Source organism: Sycon ciliatum, chromosome 10 (genome assembly GCF_964019385.1).
Source record: "Sycon ciliatum chromosome 10, ocSycCili1.1, whole genome shotgun sequence".
In the NCBI taxonomy this organism is placed as follows: Eukaryota; Metazoa; Porifera; class Calcarea; order Leucosolenida; family Sycettidae; genus Sycon; species Sycon ciliatum.
The window spans coordinates 10,673,377-10,700,993 of NC_088652.1; the positions used below are offsets into that span (position 1 = coordinate 10,673,377).

A 27,617-nucleotide genomic window follows, 5' to 3' on the forward strand; every position below is an offset into this window, starting at 1 on the left:
GACCAGTACGATATTTGACAAAGCGGTCTAACTACAATTCGAAGCAGCAAAGCAGCACACCACCCAACTTGGGTGGGTCATAAATATCAAAGATAAGTAAAGAAAGGGAAGCTTTGCGAAAACGAATTGTACAAGCCGAAAGCCAAACTCCTACAGTACTCCTCATGCATGACATTGTGATGGACTAGTTGACTACAAAACAAGTTGTTTCACACGACGTACGTTTCGCCGTATGGTTCGTGACGGCTCATCAGGTGTGCAATTTGAAACTCGGATGTTGAGCCATAAATAAATGTAAAATAGAAAAGGACATATGGATACGAGTTTAGAGTAACTCTCCATCACTGTAACATGATACTATATACAGTCAGAAAGTGCAATAACTAGGCACAAAACTGACAGAGTACTGAGACATTCGACGTCCTGACACCTAACTTTAACACATCTCCGTAGCGCTAACCGACAGCCTTCCAACTTGGAAGGTTCAAGGTTATGGAAAAGACCAAAGAGGGGAAGGCAAGCGCAACGAAAACGAGCAAAAGCTACAGTCCCAACGGAACAAAGAATGTCGATTGTTACTGGACGATGACGAGACCAGTACGATATTTGACAAAGCGGTCTAACTACAATTCGAAGCAGCAAAGCAGCACACCACCCAACTTGGGTGGGTCATAAATATCAAAGATAAGTAAAGAAAGGGAAGCTTTGCGAAAACGAATTGTACAAGCCGAAAGCCAAACTCCTACAGTACTCCTCATGCATGACATTGTGATGGACTAGTTGACTACAAAACAAGTTGTTTCACACGACGTACGTTTCGCCGTATGGTTCGTGACGGCTCATCAGGTGTGCAATTTGAAACTCGGATGTTGAGCCATAAATAAATGTAAAATAGAAAAGGACATATGGATACGAGTTTAGAGTAACTCTCCATCACTGTAACATGATACTATATACAGTCAGAAAGTGCAATAACTAGGCACAAAACTGACAGAGTACTGAGACATTCGACGTCCTGACACCTAACTTTAACACATCTCCGTAGCGCTAACCGACAGCCTTCCAACTTGGAAGGTTCAAGGTTATGGAAAAGACCAAAGAGGGGAAGGCAAGCGCAACGAAAACGAGCAAAAGCTACAGTCCCAACGGAACAAAGAATGTCGATTGTTACTGGACGATGACGAGACCAGTACGATATTTGACAAAGCGGTCTAACTACAATTCGAAGCAGCAAAGCAGCACACCACCCAACTTGGGTGGGTCATAAATATCAAAGATAAGTAAAGAAAGGGAAGCTTTGCGAAAACGAATTGTACAAGCCGAAAGCCAAACTCCTACAGTACTCCTCATGCATGACATTGTGATGGACTAGTTGACTACAAAACAAGTTGTTTCACACGACGTACGTTTCGCCGTATGGTTCGTGACGGCTCATCAGGTGTGCAATTTGAAACTCGGATGTTGAGCCATAAATAAATGTAAAATAGAAAAGGACATATGGATACGAGTTTAGAGTAACTCTCCATCACTGTAACATGATACTATATACAGTCAGAAAGTGCAATAACTAGGCACAAAACTGACAGAGTACTGAGACATTCGACGTCCTGACACCTAACTTTAACACATCTCCGTAGCGCTAACCGACAGCCTTCCAACTTGGAAGGTTCAAGGTTATGGAAAAGACCAAAGAGGGGAAGGCAAGCGCAACGAAAACGAGCAAAAGCTACAGTCCCAACGGAACAAAGAATGTCGATTGTTACTGGACGATGACGAGACCAGTACGATATTTGACAAAGCGGTCTAACTACAATTCGAAGCAGCAAAGCAGCACACCACCCAACTTGGGTGGGTCATAAATATCAAAGATAAGTAAAGAAAGGGAAGCTTTGCGAAAACGAATTGTACAAGCCGAAAGCCAAACTCCTACAGTACTCCTCATGCATGACATTGTGATGGACTAGTTGACTACAAAACAAGTTGTTTCACACGACGTACGTTTCGCCGTATGGTTCGTGACGGCTCATCAGGTGTGCAATTTGAAACTCGGATGTTGAGCCATAAATAAATGTAAAATAGAAAAGGACATATGGATACGAGTTTAGAGTAACTCTCCATCACTGTAACATGATACTATATACAGTCAGAAAGTGCAATAACTAGGCACAAAACTGACAGAGTACTGAGACATTCGACGTCCTGACACCTAACTTTAACACATCTCCGTAGCGCTAACCGACAGCCTTCCAACTTGGAAGGTTCAAGGTTATGGAAAAGACCAAAGAGGGGAAGGCAAGCGCAACGAAAACGAGCAAAAGCTACAGTCCCAACGGAACAAAGAATGTCGATTGTTACTGGACGATGACGAGACCAGTACGATATTTGACAAAGCGGTCTAACTACAATTCGAAGCAGCAAAGCAGCACACCACCCAACTTGGGTGGGTCATAAATATCAAAGATAAGTAAAGAAAGGGAAGCTTTGCGAAAACGAATTGTACAAGCCGAAAGCCAAACTCCTACAGTACTCCTCATGCATGACATTGTGATGGACTAGTTGACTACAAAACAAGTTGTTTCACACGACGTACGTTTCGCCGTATGGTTCGTGACGGCTCATCAGGTGTGCAATTTGAAACTCGGAGTTAGACCGCTTTGTCAAATATCGTACTGGTCTCGTCATCGTCCAGTAACAATCGACATTCTTTGTTCCGTTGGGACTGTAGCTTTTGCTCGTTTTCGTTGCGCTTGCCTTCCCCTCTTTGGTCTTTTCCATAACCTTGAACCTTCCAAGTTGGAAGGCTGTCGGTTAGCGCTACGGAGATGTGTTAAAGTTAGGTGTCAGGACGTCGAATGTCTCAGTACTCTGTCAGTTTTGTGCCTAGTTATTGCACTTTCTGACTGTATATAGTATCATGTTACAGTGATGGAGAGTTACTCTAAACTCGTATCCATATGTCCTTTTCTATTTTACATTTATTTATGGCTCAACATCCGAGTTTCAAATTGCACACCTGATGAGCCGTCACGAACCATACGGCGAAACGTACGTCGTGTGAAACAACTTGTTTTGTAGTCAACTAGTCCATCACAATGTCATGCATGAGGAGTACTGTAGGAGTTTGGCTTTCGGCTTGTACAATTCGTTTTCGCAAAGCTTCCCTTTCTTTACTTATCTTTGATATTTATGACCCACCCAAGTTGGGTGGTGTGCTGCTTTGCTGCTTCGAATTGTAGTTAGACCGCTTTGTCAAATATCGTACTGGTCTCGTCATCGTCCAGTAACAATCGACATTCTTTGTTCCGTTGGGACTGTAGCTTTTGCTCGTTTTCGTTGCGCTTGCCTTCCCCTCTTTGGTCTTTTCCATAACCTTGAACCTTCCAAGTTGGAAGGCTGTCGGTTAGCGCTACGGAGATGTGTTAAAGTTAGGTGTCAGGACGTCGAATGTCTCAGTACTCTGTCAGTTTTGTGCCTAGTTATTGCACTTTCTGACTGTATATAGTATCATGTTACAGTGATGGAGAGTTACTCTAAACTCGTATCCATATGTCCTTTTCTATTTTACAATAATAATAATAATAATAATAATTTTACAAGAAGTCGGAGGCGGATAATACTTTAATAACGAAGGTACGTGTTGGGTCGTAAGTATCCACGCAAACACACATCCAGTCAAAATAAGGCACTTGTCAAAGTATCCGAACGTTTTCGGTCCCTTCTCATCAAGGATTATACAGGGAATGGCTCAAGTTGGAAAGACTAAAACTTATATAGCGTAAAGATATGAGATAACAACACTCGTGACAACGTGGAAAAGTATCAAGTTCAGCACGACACAAAACTCGAACGAAATAGTAATAGCGACAAAAACATAGTGAGCAAATTAAGTTACATTGTTAACACCTCGACGAGGAGTAACACCAAACAATTGTAGCGACAACACATTTTCTTTCTGTACGCAAAGTTCAGAATCTAACTTACGGATATACAAAGCTTCTAACACAGCCAGATGCAACGCACATCTACCACGTGACAATATTGAGAACACATTATCACTGTACAACTCACGACAATTGGTACGGGCTGACAGATGTTGCTTGATGGACGAAGTGCGATTCTTAGCTCCGTTGGGTGTAGTCTCCTCCAATGTCCCGTCATCTCGCCTCTTCACGGCATCACCACTATCCCTCTCTTTGCTTTTCCGCGGCCTTCCACGTTTTCTGACACTAGCCGTTGTGTGCGCGATGCCCAGTGTCCTTTCAGCTACGTCTCCTCCATTTCGGATTTCTATTGATCTTCTTACTCCAACTTGTCCGGTGTTCGATATTGAGGTTCGTTTTCGCGGTCTACCACGTTTTCGAATATTGACTGTTGTTGTCACTTCCGTTGTCGTTGTACGTGCGTCCTCACCAGTCCGTATTTTTACTTGGCTTCGCGTAACCCTTCCCGACGCAGACAGATCCTTTGTCAATTTCGGTGGTTTACGTGTCGGTCTTTCACCATCTTTCACGCTGTTCTCAGCTGGACCCTGCCCTACACACGCGGAGGAGGACGGGCATGCAGTGACATCTTCACAGGAAGAGGAAGATCCACCGAAGGACTGGACAGCACATTTTGGAGGACGACCACGGCGTGGACGACACTCACGCGCATCAAGCGGAACAAAACTTAACGGCACATGTTGACGAATGCGCGCGCCCAGGTGCTAAAGGGTTCTACCTACATACCGATTTTCACATTGTCGGCATTGAAAGAAATAGATAAGGTTACTTTTACTAAGGGTAGGTAGAACATCCTTCTTCACACCGAACGCACACACTGTCCCAAATATGACGTACAGCTTGACGCACGGATAAGATGGACATACGATACCACGAACATCCCTCTCCACGCGCGCAGAACCGGCGCCAACCCAGGGTAAACGGAGCACCACTGGGCAAAGGTCAGGTCCAAATTGGATCGGCTTGTCTGTCGCTGGTTTTTCGTTGATAAGCTTGGCCAGAAATTCCTTTGGATAGCCGTTGTTCGTAAATATCGATGTCAGTCTGTCTAATTCGTCCTGCAATAGATGAGGGGAACATATTCTATGCGCACGATAAACTAGCGCTTTCACAAGATGTTTCTTCGATTTCGTTGGAGTATAGCTCCCTCACGGAATGTAGAGGCCGGTGAAAGTTGGCTTCCTATAGATAGTGGTGTCCAAACTCTTAGTGTTAATGTTGCGTGATATTTGTACATCCAAGAAGGATAATCTGCCGTTTTGTTCCGCTTCCGACGTGAATCTCAACGCCGGATAGAGGCTGTTCAGAGTTAGTAGAAAAGTCCCACAGACATCCTCATCCTCATCGTGACAGTACACATCGTCTACAAAACGACAGTACATAGAGGGCCACAATGATGGACTAATGGACGCTTCACAGAACCCTACAAATATATTAGCCAATACAGGACCAAGTGGCGAGCCCATGGCAACACCATCTATTTGTTTATACATAACGTTGCCAAATGAAAACTCAACGCCAGATGTAACCATTAACATGAGTTTCACAAACTCCGTTTCGTTCAAGGACGGCGGAGTAATGGACTTATTGTGGTACAGTGTTGTTGCGCAGATGTCAATGGTCTCCCGTAGTGGCACGTTAGTAAATAAGCTGACCACGTCATACGAACACATGAATCCGTTCGATTCGAAGTTTGCGTCCCTTAGCTTTTCCACAAACTCGAAAGTATCTTTGACGCAGTGGCTGTTGTAGAGGTTGAGTACCGGCTGTAGCATCGCACATAGCCACTTGGATGTTTTAAATTGCGGCGATCCTGACATGCTCAGTATTGGTCGTAAGGGAATGTTCTTCTTGTGAATTTTTGGGAGCCCATACATTCGTGGTCTTGTTGATCCCGTCAGTGCCAGATGGTCGTACTCATAATCAGAAATTTGATGTGTTTTTGAAAGTAACAATAGGTATTTGCTAAGTTTAGTGTCGATGTTTTGTGTATGATCATATACATCGCACGGTCCGAGTCTGCAGAATTTCGTCTTGTCCTCCAGAATGACCATCATTTTGGTTTGGTAATCCTCCCTTGACATAATAACCGTTGCCCGACCCTTGTCAGGGCGGGAGATAATAATGTCCGGATTTTTCCTAAGCTCTCCCATTACTTTGAGGTGCTCTCGTGTGAGTGAAAATGACCGGGTGTCAGGAGAAGACTGCGCAAACTTGTGTGCCTCGGCAGCCAGAGACGCCCGGCAAGTCGCTGCTGTTTCGTCAGATTTTGCTGGTACCTTGGACAATTGCTGCTGCAGCAGCTCAAACTCCGCCAACATCTCCAATCGGTGGAGTTTCGGAGGAATGCCAAAATCCAAACCGCCGCACAGCACGTCCTTTTGTAGTTGAGTCAGAGGGATATCGGCAAGATTAATAATAGTATCATAATTGTCGCTACATGTGCCGAATCGGTCCTTTCTCAAGGCAGACACAATCCAAACGTGTTTTGCATGGAGCCTGGACCGTTGTTTACAGTCACATTGCGATATTAGCCATGAAAATCTAACAAAATCGAAGGTATTGAGAAGTCTTCGTACTTTCTGATACGAAGACACAAACCTCGAACGTGCATTGTGAAGTTGGCTCTTTGCCTTGTTAAGATCATCCTGCAAAAGTACTTTCTCGATAGAGATAGAGTCATAAAGCTTTAGCCGTACAGCCGTACCAATTATCGTGAGTTGTACAGTGATAATGTGTTCTCAATATTGTCACGTGGTAGATGTGCGTTGCATCTGGCTGTGTTAGAAGCTTTGTATATCCGTAAGTTAGATCCTGAACTTTGCGTACAGAAAGAAAATGTGTTGTCGCTACAATTGTTTGGTGTTACTCCTCGTCGAGGTGTTAACAATGTAACTTAATTTGCTCACTATGTTTTTGTTTAGGAATGGGTTTGCTCCCACACTGGAGCTCGCGCTATTCCGCCGACGACTTGACACTTGACTGACTCACGACTGCCATCCAGAGAACACGAGAAGTCCATCGAACCTTCGACTCGGCAAACCTGCAAGAAAGCATCACTCCCTGCTCAATACACAGTGTTTCGGGGAATTCACCCCTCATCAGTTGAGCTTGAGTAGGCTGAGGAAGATTGTGCCTGAAGAGCACCACTTATATAGTGCTGTCCAGGCACAAACATCACCAGGGATACAAACTTACAGAGACACTCCGTTTCCAGCGCGACAAACACCTCGTGAACACCAGATAGCAGCGTGAGTCAGTTATCGCTCCTGGACGGTGAGAACAGACGAAGAGGACCCTCGGTCATTCACAACGCTGTCACCTCCAAACCACCTAGTCGCACGTCCGCGCTGGGCACAACAGTACGAAATAGAGGTTGCGACTTCGGCGATGATTTTGTTTAGGAATGGGTTTGCTCCCACACTGGAGCTCGCGTTATTCCGCCGACGACTTGACACTTGACTGACTCACGACTGCCATCCAGAGAACACGAGAAGTCCATCGAACCTTCGACTCGGCAAACCTGCAAGAAAGCATCACTCCCTGCGGTGTCAGTGATGCTTTCTTGCAGGTTTGCCGAGTCGAAGGTTCGATGGACTTCTCGTGTTCTCTGGATGGCAGTCGTGAGTCAGTCAAGTGTCAAGTCGTCGGCGGAATAGCGCGAGCTCCAGTGTGGGAGCAAACCCATTCCTAAACAAAATCATCGCCGAAGTCGCAACCTCTATTTCGTACTGTTGTGCCCAGCGCGGGCGTGCGACTAGGTGGTTTGGAGGTGACAGCGTTGTGAATGACCGAGGGTCCTCTTCGTCTGTTCTCACCGTCCAGGAGCGATAACTGACTCACGCTGCTATCTGGTGTTCACGAGGTGTTTGTCGCGCTGGAAACGGAGTGTCTCTGTAAGTTTGTATCCCTGGTGATGTTTGTGCCTGGACAGCACTATATAAGTGGTGCTCTTCAGGCACAATCTTCCTCAGCCTACTCAAGCTCAACTGATGAGGGGTGAATTCCCCGAAACACTGTGTATTGAGCAGGGAGTGATGCTTTCTTGCAGGTTTGCCGAGTCGAAGGTTCGATGGACTTCTCGTGTTCTCTGGATGGCAGTCGTGAGTCAGTCAAGTGTCAAGTCGTCGGCGGAATAGCGCGAGCTCCAGTGTGGGAGCAAACCCATTCCTAAACAAAATCATCGCCGAAGTCGCAACCTCTATTTCGTACTGTTGTGCCCAGCGCGGGCGTGCGACTAGGTGGTTTGGAGGTGACAGCGTTGTGAATGACCGAGGGTCCTCTTCGTCTGTTCTCACCGTCCAGGAGCGATAACTGACTCACGCTGCTATCTGGTGTTCACGAGGTGTTTGTCGCGCTGGAAACGGAGTGTCTCTGTAAGTTTGTATCCCTGGTGATGTTTGTGCCTGGACAGCACTATATAAGTGGTGCTCTTCAGGCACAATCTTCCTCAGCCTACTCAAGCTCAACTGATGAGGGGTGAATTCCCCGAAACACTGTGTATTTAGCAGGGAGTGATGCTTTCTTGCAGGTTTGCCGAGTCGAAGGTTCGATGGACTTCTCGTGTTCTCTGGATGGCAGTCGTGAGTCAGTCAAGTGTCAAGTCGTCGGCGGAATAGCGCGAGCTCCAGTGTGGGAGCAAACCCATTCCTAAACAAAATCATCGCCGAAGTAGCAACCTCTATTTCGCACTATGTTTTTGTCGCTATTATTATTTCGTTCGAGTACTACAGTACGAAGTAGTGGTTGCGACTTCGGCGATGACTTGTAAGAAAGGGTTTGCTCCCCACACCGGAGCTCGCGCTATTCCGCCGACTTTACTTGACACTTGACTGACTCACACCTGCCACTACTTCGTACTGTTGTGCCCAGCGCGGGCTTGCGACTAGTTGGTTTGGAGGTGACAGCGTTGCGAATGACCGAGGGTCCTCGACGTCTGTCTCACCGTCCAGGAGCGACACTGACTCACGCTGCTATCTGGTGTTCACGAGGTGTTTGTCGCGCTGGAAACGGAGCGTCTCTGTAAGTTTGTATCCCTGGTGATGTTTGTGCTTGGAGAGCACTATATAAGTGGTGCTCTTCAGGCACAATCTTCCTCAGCCTACTCAAGCTCAACTGATGAGGGGTGAATTCCCCGATACACTGTGTATTGAGCAGGGAGTGGTGCTTTCTTGCAGGTTTGCCGAGTGGAAGGTTCGATGGACTTCTCGTGTGCTCTGGATGGCAGTCGTGAGGCAGTCAAGTGTCAAGTAAAGTCGGCGGAATAATAATAATAATATCCTAGAACATTACATTGGCGAAGAAGATGAACCAGGAGTAATAGTTATAGATGACCTAAGTAGGCCTCAGTGACCATGGCACCCACAGGCGTGTTGCCAAAGCAACATGGTTGTTGTTGTGCTGCTAAAACTGCTCAGCAAAGAACCCTGGTCCCAAATGCCCCCTTTTCAAGACAATGGGTGTGCCAAGCTTGCCACAGCTTCTCTATCAGAAGCTTCCATTCATCTTCAAAATTTAATGTCTTCATGACAAGAAAAGTCCACCTTTGAAACCTTTAGTAGCAATCGATCAGTGACCATGCCACCCCCATCCAAGAATAAGAACTGATGCAGTGAAGAGCTAAAAGTATACTGAGATTTCCGTTTCTCCCTGGTCTCGCTTGACGTGGCTCAATTCAGTTTTTTTGGGGAACAGTGGAGAAAAAGTTAGTCATCTTTGGCACTCTTAGTAGTAAAGACGAGTCCCAGCAGCTCTCTCAGAGGAAAATCACTTACTTTCACACCGAGGCATTTCAAATCCTCCAGGATGAACACACAAGACGGTAGAGAGTCCCGTTATACGATATCCCATTGCACAGGTAATAGCAATTGAATGTGCCTTTAATACATTTGGTACACCTTGTATAATTTTTATATGCATTCTACTCTTGTTGGTTGGAATTACACATTCAGCTGAAATAAAAAGAGGAGCAGAGTCACATGAAAATAGAGAGTCTCCCGGAGGCATTGTATTCTGAGTATGTGCTGAACTTGCGGCAACGAAACTGATCACCATCCAAGCTTGGAGGGATCTGAGGAACGAGAGAGCTTGAAACTCCGGGCTCTACGCTATGCTTTTTTTCCTAGCTCATCATGCACGTTATTAAAACTGATGACAACGCTTTTGCAATGCAATAACAAGTTCTGCACTAGGGTGGCTCGAACCCACAAGGGTCATAAGCCCATATTCATCCATGTCACATGCCTGCTCTCAAGCTGTTGGTAGCATTTGGCCAATCACAGCAGCACCGTACCAGGACATTATCAGACGATAATGCCTGGGTAAGGTGTACCCATGCTCGCTAGGAATGGCCGCAGGCGTACTACGTACGCTGGTGCTCTGCCAATTATGTACCAGGACATGCCTTTAGGGCAGTGACCTGGTACATAATTGGCAGTAAACCAGCACACATAGAACACATGGGACCATTCCTAAGGACACCACATGCACTCGCCCACACCTCACAAAACAAAGCCACTTACGTGCACCAAAATAATCATATTTTACTAGCAATCAGCACACTGATGAGGCCTTTCGTACCATTACTCTTCAAAATCAGTACATGGTGATCATGTGATGAAACACAACGATGTCAATATATACAACATATATGGCGGAAAATTTGTGAACATTCAGTCGGAACAATACAACAGTACAGGCAAAATCTTGAGATGTGTTTTGGTGCAAAATGCTCCAAAACACCAGAAATTTTAAAATGTTCGGTTAACGTAGGAGTTAACCGTTGTTTACAGTCACGTACCATTGCTTCGCTGTTGGCCTTTATAACGGGTTGCATAACCCTCCTTACGTGTGTGCACGATCTTGCTCTCTCTACATACTGCTGTGTATCATAGACATCACATGCCCACGCTCTGCGCATGTTCAGATTTCCTGTGCGCACAACAGAGCTTGCTGTTTTTCCAGTTTCCTTGCCTGCAGTCAGCTTTCAAATTCTGAAATTCTGAATTTGAGTTTGCCTCCGTCCTGCTTCAGAGTGTCAGTCCTAGTTCTGCCGATTCGCCGCCGTCTTGCCGTCTTCAGTATTCGCTTTCCTTCCTTCGCTTCCACTCTCAGCTCAGTCCCATCAGACTACGTGTCTTCAGCGGCCAGAGATTATTTGAGTATTATATTCTCACGATGGCTCGTTTCTCGACCAGACAAAAGACGCCATCGGCCAGAGTGGCAGCTCAACCTTTGGACGCAGGACTTAATGTGCATGTGTAATGGGTAGCCGAGTGGTAGGCGCGGTGAAATCAACAAGAATTACTTTTATTCTACTTCTTTCAGGTACACACCTGAGATATAATTATTAGTGAAAGAAGAAGCGGCAAAATAACTGACTTTCTCTCTGGTGCACACCTGGAGGTTGAATAGCTCGTTATTATCAAAATCTCATCTAAACAGAAATGCGCAGCAGCTTTTATGCAGCAGACGCCGTACGCTTATATACGGAGATACACTAACGATACATCAGGCAAAGCTCCGTATTAGTTTCGTACTACTTCCGTATTGGTCGGGCAGGGATACTACACCCTCCCTTCCTACAGATAATCACACCCTCGTGATTTTCAAAAAATTAGGGAAGAGTTATGAACACAGCGTCAACCGGAAGATGGCAAATTATATCGGAAATGATAACGTTTAGAGTAGACAGAAGAAATGAACTGATAACAAAATTAATCATAAAGTAGAAGCACACCAGGTTCACACGATCTCACGGGGTCAAAAGGGGAAAGAACTGTCCTCCAAATAGGACCTGAAAAACCACAGCACTCTTGCTGCACAACGCTGGCACAACCCGCCCGGAACATCGCAGGTCAAAAACCGAACTGAATACACTATACCTATAAGGGGCGTTGTCACACACATTGTCCCACGTTAGCTGGGTAAGCCGTGGCTCTCCATGATCAGACGCCTACCAAACTAAACTGGATTCACACACTCGCATAAAGGAAGACTGAAAAGAACAGGGAGACTGAAGGAAGAGAGGAAAGAAAATGCCATACCTAGAATCAGCGTTAGCGTTAGCGGCTGGAGCTACGGCGGAGGGCAAGCCAGGTTTTATCTTCATCTTGGTTGAGCCGGTCACTCAGAGCGGCTAGCTCGGCGTCAGACAAATGACCTCCCTCCTCGTCTTGAATCGTGGTCTTCACATTGTCGATAGCATCGCTTTGCGCGACGTAAAGAGTGATGGTCTAGCCAGGAAGAGTGTTGACGAAAATCTTCTTCCCACCACGGAGGCGAAGTACCAAGTGAGCTCCTGCTTTCGACTGCGTGCCGGCGAAAATCAAACGCAGCTGGTCTTGGGGAATACCCTCCTCATCTTGGGCAGAAGCCTGCCTGTTGTCGTCCTCATCAGCTTCGCCATCACTACCGGTAGTATACATGTAGGTAGCGGGTCGCTTGGAATCGCCATCGGAGTCTCCAGTGTGTGCCGTGCGGAAAGAATGGTGATCCACGTTAGCACCCTGAATGTGCTGCAGGCTAATAAGCATGGCCAAGCCCAGGAAGGCAAGAAACATGATTCTCATCTTGATTCGTCGCAGGGAGCTGCAGCGGGTTGAGCCATGGGAGTCTGGGGTCGAATCACGTTGTTTTCTTGTTTTTTTTTAACACACCGCTGCCACCAATGTAATGGGTATCCGAGTGGTAGGCGCGGTGAAATCAACAAGAATTACTTTTATTCTACTTGGTCCGACTTAATAAAATGTGCGCTTCACTTCAAAACTCAAGCATATGTACAAAGGAGCACCTGTACTGAAACATCAACCAAGAGACGGTAGATAGATAACTATTGTGTCGTTTCTTGGCCTGACCTTCTAGTTTTCATGGCTGCTGGTGTCTCAGGGTGCATCTGCAAGTGCGTCAACCTGCAAAACGTCGACATTTTTTTCTTCTCCTCCAAGCTACACTGCGCTTCTTTGATTTTTCACTCCATAGGCACGATTTAGACGATCGACTTCGCCTCCTCCTCGTGCAGCACGACTACCAGAATGGTAGCTGTAGGTGTTTTCGCCTGAAGCTCCTGCGACACTTTCAAATGAGGCGAACAAGTAAACCACCACGCATAAAAAATCACTTCTGGCCACAGTGTACCGCGCGCGTAGGTATGTAGGTCTACTGATCATGAGTCTGATCTGTGTCGACATGTCATGCAGTCAGACCATGCGTGCTCTTCCATGCTAGCTGCCTGTTTCACGAATCCACTGGCCCCGGAGACTGGCGATCTTTTGACGCATCGCGATCGCGGCTCCGAGGACTCCGCACCGTATCCGCCGGATAATTCACCTTTTCTGCGCTTCAGTTTTCCAGCCAGGTTTTCGCCTGAAAGTCGACCTCAAGGCCGGTTATTTATTTCGATCAACTAACTTCTCCACGATCACTTCTGTGATCTTGATTCGTCGGCCGCCACATTGTGAACGACTGCGAGAGAGATCAGCAAACTGGACGGAGCGATGCTGGTGCTTTCTGCACAAGTTTCTGGATGACGCGTATGCTGAAATTCTGCCAAGGAAACAGCGATTGCAGCGATTTCAATCCGCCAGGAGGCACTCGAGAACAATCGCCCAGGAGGTTCTGGTACTCCGTGACAATCCCCCATCGCAGCGGGGTGTTGATTTCAGCCCCAGGCCTTCTCTGTGTTGCGCGAGAAGCAACAGGAGTCCTCTGACGACAAAATTTGACCGCAAAATTTCGAGTCGACTAGGATCCCGAGTCGCTGCCTCCTTTGGAGTTGGAGCCATTTCTTCTTCAACATCACAAATTGACAACTGAAGGATAGTGTTAGGTAGCTGTAAAGTTTATTCCATCCTGAGATTATTTGAATTTGTTTGGTTGACGTTCGAAGCGAAACGCACATTTTAATAAGTCGGACCAAGTACTTCTTTCAGGTACACACCTGAGATATAATTATTAGTGAAAGAAGAAGCGGCAAAATAACTGACTTTCTCTCCGGTGCACACCTGGAGGTTGAATAGCTCGTTATTATCAAAATCTCATCTAAACAGAAATGCGCAGCAGCTTTTATGCAGCAGACGCCGTACGCTTATATACGGAGATACACTAACTATACATCAGGCAAAGCTCCGTATTAGTTCCGTACTACTTCCGTATTGGTCGGGCAGGGATACTACACATGTCTGGCGAAATCCTTTTCGTCTTCAACCGGCCAGAACTCCAATACCTCCCCACTCGGATTCTGTTGTCTCCGACATTGCGCCGTCAGTTTCTTCTGCCGCCGCCTTGAATGTGGCCCCTGAACCCGGGGCGGCAACTCAAACTTTGGCTACAGGCAGTAATGCGCGTGCGAGGCCAACTCCTGTTTGTCGTCAACCAACCTGGACTCCATTATCTTCCTCCACGGCCTCTGTTGTCTCCGACGTTGCGCTGTCAGTTTCGTCTGCCGCCGCCTTGAGTGTGGCCCCTGATGTACTTGCTTCAGCTGTTTCTCAGGCCGTCGGCCAGGTCCTGCAGCCCCTAATGGAGCGAGTAGAGTAGTTGGAATCTGCTGCAGCCGTCTTGCCACCTATCGACTCCAGCTCCGTTTATGCATTGGGCCATCCGCCGGCTGCTCGTCCGTCCCTCTCTGTACCTGATAAACTCCGCGGGCGAATTGAACGCGGCGAGTTTATTGATTTCGACGACCTCCTCCCGGGCCAGCTGGGTGTGGAGCCTGATGTGGTCCAGCTAGCTGTGGGGGCCAACCGCTCTGTCCAACTTGTACAGAAACCAACTCAGGTCCAGCACCTCCATGTCCACGATGTAGCGTCATGGCTCGAGGCGTTTACAGTTTACACGAGAGTAATTGTCGCGGCGGCTCCAGATAGGGCAAATGATTTGCTGGCATATCACGCCACTATTCTGGATGCAAATAACTCGTATCACGTGGACGCATGGCTAAGTTATGACAGGCGTTTCCGGCGCACCATAGCCTGTCAACCACTGTCGTACGACTGGGCTGTCATCGACTCTAATTTGTGGCAGTCGTCATTCACCAGGCGTGGTCGCCCGCCATGTTCGCGCTGTTCTCTTGTGCACCCAGTGGCCCAGGCCCGGTGCCCCTTTAGACCAGGGCCTCCATCCGACGGCGCTGGGAGTGGAGGTCCGCCGCAGTCCAGGGCACCAACCCATCTTGGGAAGCCCATCTGCGGCAACTTCAACAGGGACCAGTGCAACAACTCTTTCTGCTATCGTGCCCACGTGTGCCTTCAATGCCGCGGGAAGCACCCAGAAGTCCAATGTGGCAGGAGACAGTCCGCCACCTCAGCGTCTGCTCCGTAAACATTCTGTGGAGACCCCCATCAATATTAGCCGATTAGCCGGGCTCCTTAACCGTCATTCTGATCACTCCTCCCACTTTGTGTTGCATGGGTTGTGTCACGGTTTCACGATAGGCCATTCTGCTGCTATATCTGGTGTACATAGTTCTCCCAATCACATGTCTTCCATCCGTAATATGCTGTATGTTTCTTCCTATTTGACCGCGCAAGGGTTGCGTTCTCAAACAGGAACTCGCCTCACTCCTGGGCCACCTCTCGTTCGCTTCCAGAGCAATTCAGGCCGCCCGTACATTCTTACGCCGCCTGTATGACCTCGAAAAGGCCACATCTGAGATGTCATCTCACCGATTGCTGCACCTCTCAGCCAAGGGCGACCTGAGCTGGTGACACCAAACTCTGTCAACATGGAACGGAAAGTCATTTTTCACCTGCTGGAGAAGTGGATGCCCAGCACTGACCTCCAGTTGCAAACCGACGCAAGTGGCACAATTGGATTTGGAGCCTTCTTCAATGGTCGCTGGTTCAGAGGTGACTGGTCCTCACAGCAACTGGAACTAAGCATTACCTACAAGGAGCTCTTCGCCATTGTCGCGGCCTGCACCACACGGGGGATCGAGTGGCTGCGGCTGTGTGTGGAGTTTCAGCGCGACAACCAAGCTGTCGTGGAGTGCCTGAAGACGGGCACGAGCCGGTCTCCTGTAGTCATGGCACTCATCTGCACCCTGTACTCAATCTGTGTGAAGCGCAATTTCCTGATCCGAGCATCGCACCTGCCAGGAATTTCCAATACCATCGCTGTTGCCCTGTCCCGGAAAAAGATGGATGCCTTCAGGACCGTTGCTCCTACAGCTGCGGAGCGGCCTGACACCGTGGTCCAGGCGATCACTGAGTAAGTCTAAAGACATTCACTTAGGATGCAGATAACGTTCTCTGTCAATCCTACTCCACAATATCAGTCTGTCTTTATGCCTCGAGAACAACACTCTATATTGGTTGTTATCACCTCTGGCCCTAATGGGAATGTCGGCATGGGCACTCCTCCGTAACTGGCCTCTCGCACACTATTATTAAACTCGCATGGGTCATAAACCGCTCCTGCTCAACGCAGGCCGACCCACCAACTCGCATGGGTCACAAACCGCTCCTGCTCAGCGCAGGCCGACCCACTTGGTCATATACAGCTCCTGCTCTTGGTAGGCCGACCACACGATTCGTTCACGTGCACTCAATTGATGCCAGCTACTCTGCCCGACATTCCCACTCCTCCAAACTCACTCTCTTGTCTTTTGTTGTGTCGCGTCCTGCACGCGTGTGTGTCCACTCTATACTCTAGCATGGGGAGTAGAATGTTAATCTGGTTTTAACTATGAAAAAGTGTTTCAATCCTTCCCATTTTTCGGGGCTGACAATACTCTGGAAGTATTAAAGAGTTGTGCAATTTTGAACAAAATCGGTCGCGCCGTTTTTATTTTCCGATTTGGGTATGAGCCACCTTAAAGTAAAGAAAAAATCTGCTTCATGAGGCTACTACCTAGTTTGACGGATCACGCATCCAAACTACATTCTTCGTCATACATCACGATCAAACCAAACTGATATTTACCGTAAACAATGCAGGCAAAATGCTAACGAACGGGCTAGAAAAAATGTTGGGAAATAGTTCACTGCGCCATGTTATGTTGGGAAGTATTACAGTGAGACCTCGCTTATTGTTGTTATCATGTCTCCTTTATTCACTTCTTTCGAAGGCGATAAGCCAGACCCACCGGGAAATATTTCCAGGGGTGGGACATCAAAAAGAAAGTGAAAATAAAATAAAATAAAGCCAAAAACCAAAGGGACAAGAAATAGGGGAAGGAAGAGGAAGAAAGGAAAGAAACTCAATCCAAATCCCAACATCAAAACAATTATAATCAATTTGCAACGACAGGTATTGTACAAAGACAGGTATTGTACAAATGATAAGGATGTTGTTGTTGTTATGGGGATTACAAAGGAAATATCTTTATCAGTCGTTATTCAAGTCTCTTGGCTATTGAACATGAAAACGCAGCAGATGTACATCTACATGTTAAGGACAGTTCTTAGTGTAGCGTTGGCACGCTGGTGACTTCACAGCGTATAGCGTATAGTGTTTAGCGTATAGCATATTCCCGTACGTTACTGTTTCCCTGTACGTTAGCATATTCCCTTACGTTAATATCCCCATACGTTAGCGTATCCCCGTACATTAGTGTGCGGGAGTTTGCTTGTGCATAAAAGCTGCTGCTCACGATTCTTTTGTTGCCAGTTACTTAATTAAGTAGCCAGTTAATTTCATTGCCAGTTAATTTCATTGTCAGTTATAGTTACATTTCAATTGCCAGTTACAGTTTGTTCACTGAGACCCATGTGCATTTGCCTCCGAGAGAGACTGCGGCCCGCTACACTTAGTATTTTAACCCTTATCCGACCGGCCAGTCAAAAATCGACGACCATCCGTCGATGACTTTATCGAACCTGCACCATTTTGGTCTGAAAAGAAGCCAAAGCATTCATTTTGCAAAAGACTGGAACATCTTAGCATCTTCCAAACAGACGTGATAAGTCTCTGACTGAGGTCTGTTTTCACACCGCGTACGAAACAAGTTTTCAAAGGGTGTAACTTTGGCAATGATTATATTGCCCTCCAAAAACTTTGCCTGGATGATTCCCAAAAAGTGTTAGCATGAAAGTACAAAATTAAGACTACAAATAGTCCACATGTCGATGAGCCGTACTTCTCTTCAAAGAATGGAATTGGAGATGAATTTTTGTTCCTCTTACAAATGAAGGCTAGAAACTGTTTCTAGAGAATTCTTCATGGCTCAAGCTTTCCAAAAAGCCCAAGTTTGCCAATATCACCCAAGGGAAACTAAACTCATCAACAAAATGAGTCGCGGCGTCTCGCTGGGACTGAGAATTTGTCCACTTTGACGGTCGGATAAGGGTTAATCGAACCTTGGATAGCCTCCTGTTGCACAATAGCCAGGTCTCCTCCCTGCACAGTCCAAAGACATTGAGGAGTCTCCCCCACCAAGCCTCCCAGGGCACCGACAACCACAGGGACGTCAACCTGGGTGAGGGACCAAATTCTATAAATCTCCCGCTTCAAGTCATAGTACTTCGAGCGCTTTCCAGCCATTTTCTTATTGATGTTGTCCTCACCAGGAACGCTGATGTCTATAATGTATGTGATGCGCTCCTTGTCATCAACAAGGAGCAGATCGGGCCTGTTTGCGGATAGTTTCAGGTCAGTTGGGACCGAATATTCCAAATAGAGCCGATACCGATCACTTTTTTATTTTAATTTTTTTAATTTTACAAAAAACACATACCATTTGACGGCACAAAGCAGCAAGGCAGCGATGAGACATATGGAATGGCAGGAGTGGGGAGAGGCAGGGGCAGCTTGACCAACCATAGGGTCTCGGCTTCAGTGCAACCCAAGCGCTCCACAAAAACAAAAGATTACAGAAAATACTTTTGACCAATCCTTTGAGCTGGTGGTCGAATCGTGAAGCACCAGTAGGTAGATCTCGTGCTCTACACATTTCGAAGTGCACATACTTTACTATCTGGTTATGACGTTCGATCTTTGCGTACAAAAAGAAAATGTGTTGTCGCTACAATTGTTTGGTGTTACTCCTCGTCGAGGTGTTAACAATGTAACTTAATTTGCTCACTATGTTCTTGTCGCTATTATTATGTCCTTCGAGTTTTGTGTCGTGCTGAACTTGATACTTTTTTTCACCTTGTCACGAGTGTTGTTATCTCATATCTTTACGCTATATAAGTTTTAGTCTTTCCAACTTGAGCCATTCCCTGTATAATCCTTGATGAGAAGGGACCGAAAACGTTCGGATACTTTGACAAGTGCCTTATTTTGACTGGATGTGTGTTTGCGTGGATACTTACGACCTAACACGTACCTTCGTTATTAAAGTATTATTATTATTATTGTAGAAGAGAAAAGGACATATGGATACGAGTTAAGAGTAACTCTCCATCACTGTAACATGATACTTTATACAGTCAGAAAGTGCAATAACTAGGCACAAAACTGACAGAGTACTGAAACATTCGACGTCCTGACACCTATTATTATTATTATTATTATTTTTGTCCGTTTGTCTCTTTCCCTCAAACCAGTTAATATTTTATGACTTGGGGCTCCCCGCGTGCTAGTTTGTACGTGAAGTGTGTGGGTTACAGTGAGGGCTGCGTCCCACCCGCCTGTGTGGATTCACAGGAAGTGTGAGTTGCGAAGTCTGAAGAAAATGTTGAACGGCCTCTGCTGGGATGACGACTACACCATAGCTCAGTGTTTAGAGCATTGCTGGCTACAAGCGAGGGTCGCTGGTTCGAGTCCTGGTGGTGGCAGTCAATTTTTTCTTCAGACTTTTCCCGTTTGTCTCTTTCCCTCAAACCAGTTAATATTATTATTATTTGAAACTCGGATGTTGAGCCATAAATAAATGTAGAAGAGAAAAGGACATATGGATACGAGTTAAGAGTAACTATCCATCACTGTAACATGATACTATATACAGTATAGTACAGTATATATAGTATCATGTTACAGTGATGGATAGTTACTCTTAACTCGTATCCATATGTCCTTTTCTCTTCTACAATTATTATTATTATCATTATTATTATTATCAACGCAATAAATAGAGTAAGCTGCGCACTCAGTACAAACACCATAAGCAAAACTTGTTTTCATGTAAATAAAGAAGCTTGTTCCTAAACGTTTTCGTCGCCATCTCATCAGAGGATTACTGGCAAATCAACAATAGCTCTTAACTCAATATATACGCACAATGCAAGTAATAATTTAGACCCTAACTAGCGCGATAAAATGAGAGCTGAAAGAAACATTACACCATTCAACGATATCAGGTGACAACAGATGCGATAAATTCACCACTAGAAAGTTACCATGCAACCACAAACGAGAACACTCTATTTATTGCGTTGATTACATTTTTATCTCCACGGAAGTTTTATTATTATTATTATATTATTATTATTATTCAAAGGAACAGTAGGGGAAGTGAACTGCCTGAAAAGAGAAAAATCGCCAGACCCACCAGGACTCGAGCCCGGGACCTCGCTTGTCATGAGCAATGCCCGAACCACTGAGCTTTGGGACCGGGCTGAAACTAGAAGGCGCTGACAAGTTTTCACTCCAAAGGCAGCTCACAACACGTGCCACACATACTGATGGCACTTGGATCTTTCTCCCTCCCCCAGGGGACCAACCACGGGCAGTTTCTGGACCCTACCAGAAGTGAAAGAGAGTGATACATTTTGAAAGGATTGGGAGAACTTCAAATTCAAAGGATTGTTGAGGAAGTGAACTGCCTGAAAAGAGAAAAAAAGTTCTCCCAATCCTTTCAAAATTGTTCTTCTTCTTCTTATTAACTGGTTTGAGGGAAAGAGACAAACGGGAAAAGTCTGAAGAAAAAATTTGCTGTCACCACCAGGACTCGAACCAGGGACCCTCGCTTGTAGCCAGCGATGCTCTAACCACTGAGCTATGGTGTAGTCGTCATCCAAGCAGAGGCCGTTCAACATTTTCTTCAGACTTCGTAACTCACACTTCCTGTGAACTTCTTCTTCTTATTATTATTATAGACAACACCTCATGGCATGAAAAGAAAATCAGCCAGTAGGTGAGATGTGGGTATTAACCAACCATGGTGAATACAATAATTAAAGAAGAAAAGTACTGGTCAAGACAGAGAAGCATGGGAGGGACAGGTGATGGTGAATCCAGTGAGCATATTTAAGTGCGTCCAGGGTACTGGCATTGTGCGTAGTAGCGGGCAGCGCAAGCCAAGCAGAGTAAGCAACAAAGAGTGGAGAATGTACAAAGGAGGAAGTTTTAGCCTTGGGGAGAGCAACAGAGCATCTTGTCTGGGAGCCATCTGTGGTTCGGAACCAGTTGTAAACACTAAGATGAGGAGGATGTAGAGCTAGTTTAAATTTTTGAGCAAAAGTGCAAATTAATTTTTGACGGTGGGTTGACAGAGGGGCAAGCATTTGCAAGGACATACAGGGAAGCAGAAGAGTAGAGAGGGGGTAGACTAAACAGGATACGAAGAAGTTTCCTATGGTGGATTTAGAGACGCTCAGCGAGAACCGAGGACAAGCCACGCCAGCTAAGAGCAGCGTACATAAAAGAGGGAGGATATACAGTTTGTAAAACAAAATTTTGCATTTGACAGGAAGATGGTAACAGTGAATGGGGACGTATAACACCTAGGGCAGAGCTTAAACGGCTGCAAAGAGCATCAATATGGTAAGACCAAGAGAGACGATCATCAAGCATTTTTCCCAGGTGTTTATGGTTGGAAACAACCTTTTTCGGGTTCTGGGAAATCAGGATGGTGTAAAAGTGACATGGATGAGATTGGGAGAAGGAACATTATTTCGGTTTTAGTCAGGTTGGGTCTAAGTCGCCATGTTTGCATCCAGCGTAGGACACTGCATATCTGAGCCAACACTCGAGGTACCAGAGCCGCTGAGGACGAGGATGCTGACAGTAGGGATGTATCATCAGCAAATGACGAGACGCCTGGTTCTATAGAGGGCTAATCATTTACGTATGCTAAGAATAAAAGAGGTCCGAGTATGGAGCCTTGGGGAACTCCAGAAGACAATGGTAGGGGGTCAGAATTGATGGAGAGGGCAGAAACAAACTGTGATCGGTTACTTATATAGGACTCCAGCCAGGAGAGAGCAGGGCCAGACACACCAAAGACAATATGTAGCTTGGCAAGGAGGCCACGATGCCAGACAGTATTAAAGGCCTTTGCCAAGTCAAAGAAACAGGGAGCAATATGGTGTCGAGCATCACGAAGGGTGGCAATGTATTGTACTAGACGAGCTAGTTGGTCAGAGGTTGAGTCGTTGTGGCGAAAGCCAGATTGGGAAAGGCTAAGGCATGGTGAAATGTGGCGATACAACTGGTCATAACAGTCATTATCTTTTCACATACCTTTTAAAGGTAGCAGAAAAAGAGATATTAGTGTACGAAACTTTGTGATCGGGAGCCTTTACACTTGTAGATGGACGTGACCTTAGCGATCTTCCAATGATCAGGAAATACGCCGGAGGAGTAGGAAAGGTTGAATATAAGGCACAGTGGGTTCACCAGAGATGGAGCCAGAACTTTGAGAACTTCATTTGGTAGAGCATCAGGACTAGGGCTTTTGTTGCTTTTTAGTCTTTTTAGGTAGCTGCAAACAGATGATGTGGTGGTATGTACAGAGCGCAGACCAGAAGACACAGTCGCAGAACGTTGCAGAGGTGGTATTCGAGAGGTATGATCGTCTGGAATACCAGCTGATGTGAATTGCGTATAGAGAGTATTAGCTACAGACTTGGGATCAGTCCCCATCAAACCATTTGAAGCTAATAACGGAGGTATGTCTTGCCATGTACTAGTTGTCCTTTGAGTGCGAACAAAGGTATACAGGTTAGGCCTGGAAGAGGGGTGAGACAGGGTGGTAGTGAGCGAACGTAAATATGCTCGATACTTAGAACGTGACAATGCCTTCACCAGATTATGCTGTTTTTTTTATCAAGAAATATTAGCATGGGTGGAGTACTTCTTGCTTAAGCTATAGTAGTCGTATTTGAGTTTAATTGCACCTTGGAGATCTTTGTCGAGCCAAGGGATCCTGGGGTTACGGCAGGACTGACGAGGGTGATGGCTGCCATGTTTGGGTGTAACGGGTCTTGCTCCATATTGTGGCACATAGTACGCTTAACCGCACACATCCGTTTTCCACAAAATGTCCGGATAGGCGAGGGAACTGGATAATCGAACACGCATACTGTATGCATGCAATACAAATCGGTAACCGCCGATCTTCTTACGAATGGCGAGGGGTCCGGGTGAAAGCGAACCGGATAAGTGAGGTCTGACTATAATATTCATAGATTCAATAAGATACACTACATTGATCTTGGGAAACAGAAGGAAGAAGAACGACCATTGTCAACCCGACAAGAAGAGAATAACTCTGAACAGGAGAGTGTGCGTGCATATGCGGGAAAGCATGCTTGTGCATATATGGTAGAGTACGCGTATGAGACCAGAAGTGTGCACTTGCGTACATGCCATAAGTGGGTGCACATCACCATTAATAAGTACTTCATATCAAATACAGACACGAAGGTTTTGAAGAAGTAGCAGACACTTTCCAGCATAATACACAATGATGAATATAGAACCACATTCAACTAACCTGCGCAAATGTCAGTGTTTGCCCATACAAAAGAGGTTCTTTTGCTGCACTCAATGTCGTTGACACCCCCGGAGATTGCCACATAGCCCTGGGAACAAGTGACCGTTCCATTGTCTGAAATAGACTCGTAGCCACGTGTGTTCTCGTGCTTCCACACGCATGCTGATGCATTGAAAATATTTCAAAATTAAGGCAACAAGTATTAGTATTAGTGCTGCTTCTTCTGAGTGATGTGCACAGTTGCACCTCCTCCTCCCCCCCCCCCCCCCCCCCGAGATGTCGCATGTTGCCTACTGGTTAATACTACTTCCCCAGCGTCATTGAAATTGTCGCAGTTTGACTAATGACTTGTCACTTGCTACTGACAACTCCACAAGCTAAGCCATACAAAACATAGTACACAGTATGATAGTCTGAAGGCTGTGTAACGTTCCAGGACAGTTGGACTGAGAGTTTTCACCAAGAGATGAAGGCCTCGTCGTCGCTGAAGTCAATGGACACAAAACTATCGTTCCGAAATATTTCAAGGAAGGTTGTAAGTTAGTTGGTTGCGCCTCATCTCAAACGCTTTGACTTTCTCTACAGGACAAGAGCTGCTATGCTTATCGTCTGCTATCTCTGGATGATTTCTACTTCACCACCAACGAAGTAGGAATGCACGATCGTTGCGAGGTCGGTTGATTACCGCCGGCGGAATCACCTCGATCTTGAGATGAACTTTTTTTAGCTGTGGCTTGCCCATTAATTTTAGCTGTGTGGTCACAGCTCATACAGGTAAGTGTACTATCACGTCCAGCGCGCACCCTTTTCCAGCATCACTGGTACGGCACCAGCGCCTGCATCACTAGCACTACACGTAGAGTCTACACAGCTCTTGCAGGTACAATCATGTACTGAGCTCATGAGTGTCTCGAGCCAGAGCAACAAATTTTATCGCTCTTGCATTTATTTACAGGGCTGTCACAGGGCTCATTTTAGTTTGCTGACCCCTCAATGTTTCTCCAAGCGCTGCCGCTTGTTCCACGAAGTCATTCTCACCCCAGCTAAGGTAAAACAGTTGTGAGGCTTTGAGTGAATGGCCATAAGCACGAGTAATGTGTATGCTGCAACGCCTGACTGATCTCAGCGAGTCGAAAGTACCATCGCAGCGACATCAGCGAAGAACTTGAGTCTAGTTCAAAAATTCCAGCTTCCAATAACAGAAAACGGAACTTTGCCGTCACCCTATACTGATGACTATCGCCTATGTCCGATTCCTTGCCTCTGGTACGAGTGCTGGAGAGTAAATACCCCGTTTTATATCAAAAATCAAACTGCGACAACTTCGATCACGCGGAGGAAGTAGAACACATGGGACCATTCCTGAGGACACCACATGCACTTGCCCACACCTCAAACAAAGCCACTTACGTGCACCAAAATAATCATATTTTACTAGCAATCAGCACACGAAGAGACGTAGCTAGTTGAAAATGTTATGAGGCCTTTCGTACCATTACTCTTCAAAATCAGTACATGGTGATAATGTGAACAACAAGCGGTCCGAAATGGTGTCCAAGTGCAGACATGAGAACAAGAACCTCCTCAAATACCACTGACCTTGCTCACAACACCCTGCCCACACCAGCCATATACATGCACTTTGCACTACCCATCACACTGCTAGCTCTGTCATTACCTCCGCAGCCTCACGCCTACAACATCCACACAACTTGCTCACTACCTCCTGCCCACACCGGCCACACATTCTGTGCTAAAATTGCATTGCTAGCCCTGTCACTGCCTGTACAGCCCCTGCCTACAACAACCACAGACACTGGAGACTGTCTCCTGCCTAAAATCACACCTCTAGCCCTAAAACCTATACAGCCCCAACATTCACACACAGCCTTTCATACAGCGCTACAAGACCCACCCTCTCCTGGCATATATACCAGCATGGTCAGTACCTCATCCTCATGTTGACTGATGATTGTGAAATCATGAAACTTTGAGCATCAGCAAACAAGCCTTGATTGTACTTACGCAAACATCTCAGAATATCATAGTTACCCGCAACTGCATAAATCAAAAAACCAAACAATCTATATGAGAATCAGTTCTTTTTGGCTTTTCTTATTGCATATTTGAAAGATTCATCTCTTCAGCGCATGAATGAAGTGCTGAAATAGGGGCGTTACAGGGCGGTCGGGAGTGGTATGAGGGTGTGGGGGGGGGGAGGGGTTGGGGGAGTCCCCTGGAGAAAAAATTCGGATTTTTCGGCCCACAGGGCACGTTTAGCACTCTACAGCCGCAAAGGAGGGTTCCCCTAGCAAATATTCGCTTAGCTATGCAAAAGACGTTACTTCAGTAACGTTTGGTGCTAGCCAGGGTCCACACAGCTTTAACTCCTGTAGCTAGGCAAAAAACGTTACGTTAGTAACGTCTGGCGCTAGCCAAGGTCCACACAGCATTAATTTGGTATTTATTCCCATAGCTATGCAGAAGACGTTACTTCAGTAACGTCTGGCGCTAGCCAGGGTCTACACAGCTTTAATTTGGTACTTGTTTGTTTGTATGTGTCACGCCTGGCACGCCGTACCATCAAACACAGCTGGTCACAAACAGCTGGCTACAATATTCAAATAGGGCTTTCAAATGCAAGATCATAACGTGAAGCAACTTGGAAGAATTAGTATGTATGTGAAGTGTATGGGGGGGGGGGTGAATGCAGCCTTGCAGGGCAATCGTGCGGGTTCGAATCCCAGGGTATGCTTAAAAAAAATAGGAGAATTGAAAAATGTATAACATTCCGTTGCTTTTTTGCCTTGGTCATTAAGGTGGTAGACGGTGTCGTCATACCCTCGACCGTATCTGTCCAGTACCGTACCATCAAAGACGGCTGGCCGCAAACAGCTGGCCGCGATATTCAAATAGGGCTTTCAAATGCAAGATCATAACGTGAAGCAACTTGGAAGAATTAGTATGTATGCGAAGTGTATCGGGTGATGCATGCAGGGCGATAGTGCGGGTTCGAATCCCAGGTTATGTATTGAAAAAATAAATAGAAGAAATGACAAATTTATAACATCCCTATGCTTTTTTGCCTAGGTCATCACAACAAAAAAGCATAGCGTAGGGCCCTGAGCTTCCAAGCTCTCTCGCTTATGTATTTGTTTGTTTGTTTATGCCACGCCTGGTGCTATCCCGTATCTGGCCCGTACCGTACCGTACCATCTAAGACAGCTGGCCACAAACAGCTGGCCACAATATTCAAATAGGGCTTTCAAATGCAAGATCATAACGTGAAGCAATTTGGAAGAATGAGTATGAGTGCGAAGTGTATCGGGGAATGCATGTAGGGCGATGGTGCGGGTTCGAATCCTAGCTTATGCCTAAAATAATAGGAGAATTTAAAAATGTAGAACATCCCTATGCTTTATTGCCTAGGTCATCTAGGTGGTAGACGGTGTCGTATTACCCTCGACCGTACCTGTCCCATACCGTACCGTACCATCGAAGACGACTGGCCACAAACAGCTGGCCACAATATTCAATTAGGGCTTTCAAATGGAAGATCATAACGTGAAGCAACTTGGAAGAATTAGTATGTATGTGAAGTGTATGGGGGGGGGGGGGGTGAATGCAGCCTTGCAGGGCAATCGTGCGGGTTCGAATCCCAGGTTATATCTTGAAATTTTATAGAATCCCTATGCTTTTTTTGCGCAGATCATCAAGGCAAAAAAGCATAGCGTAGGGCCCTGAGCTTCCTAGCTCTCTCGTTCCGTGTTTGTTTGTGCCATCGGCATGCCTGGCGCTATCCCCTACCTTTCCCCTACCGTACCATCAAGGACAGCTGGCCACAATACTCAAATAGGGCTTTCAAATGCAAGATCGTGACGTGAAGCAACTTGGAAGAATGAGTATGTATGCAAAGTGTATCGGGGGAATGCATGCAAGTCGATAGTTTGGGTTCGAATCCTAGGTTGTCTAAAAATATGAGAAATGAAAAATTTATAACATTACTATGCTTTTTT

General features: G+C 46.1%; 1 protein-coding gene across 1 annotated transcript in view; it reads right to left on the reverse strand.

Annotated features, from left to right (window-relative positions):
- LOC135825815 (uncharacterized) overlaps positions 1 to 27,617 on the reverse strand; it is a gene marked incomplete at its 3' end in the record, with an annotated part of 182,048 nt that overhangs the window by 75,772 nt on the left and 78,659 nt on the right. The window contains 3 exon segments of the mRNA XM_065338440.1: positions 9,776 to 9,952; positions 23,602 to 23,763; positions 25,627 to 25,659. Of these exon segments, the coding sequence (XP_065194512.1) occupies positions 9,776 to 9,952; positions 23,602 to 23,763; positions 25,627 to 25,659 (372 nt within the window).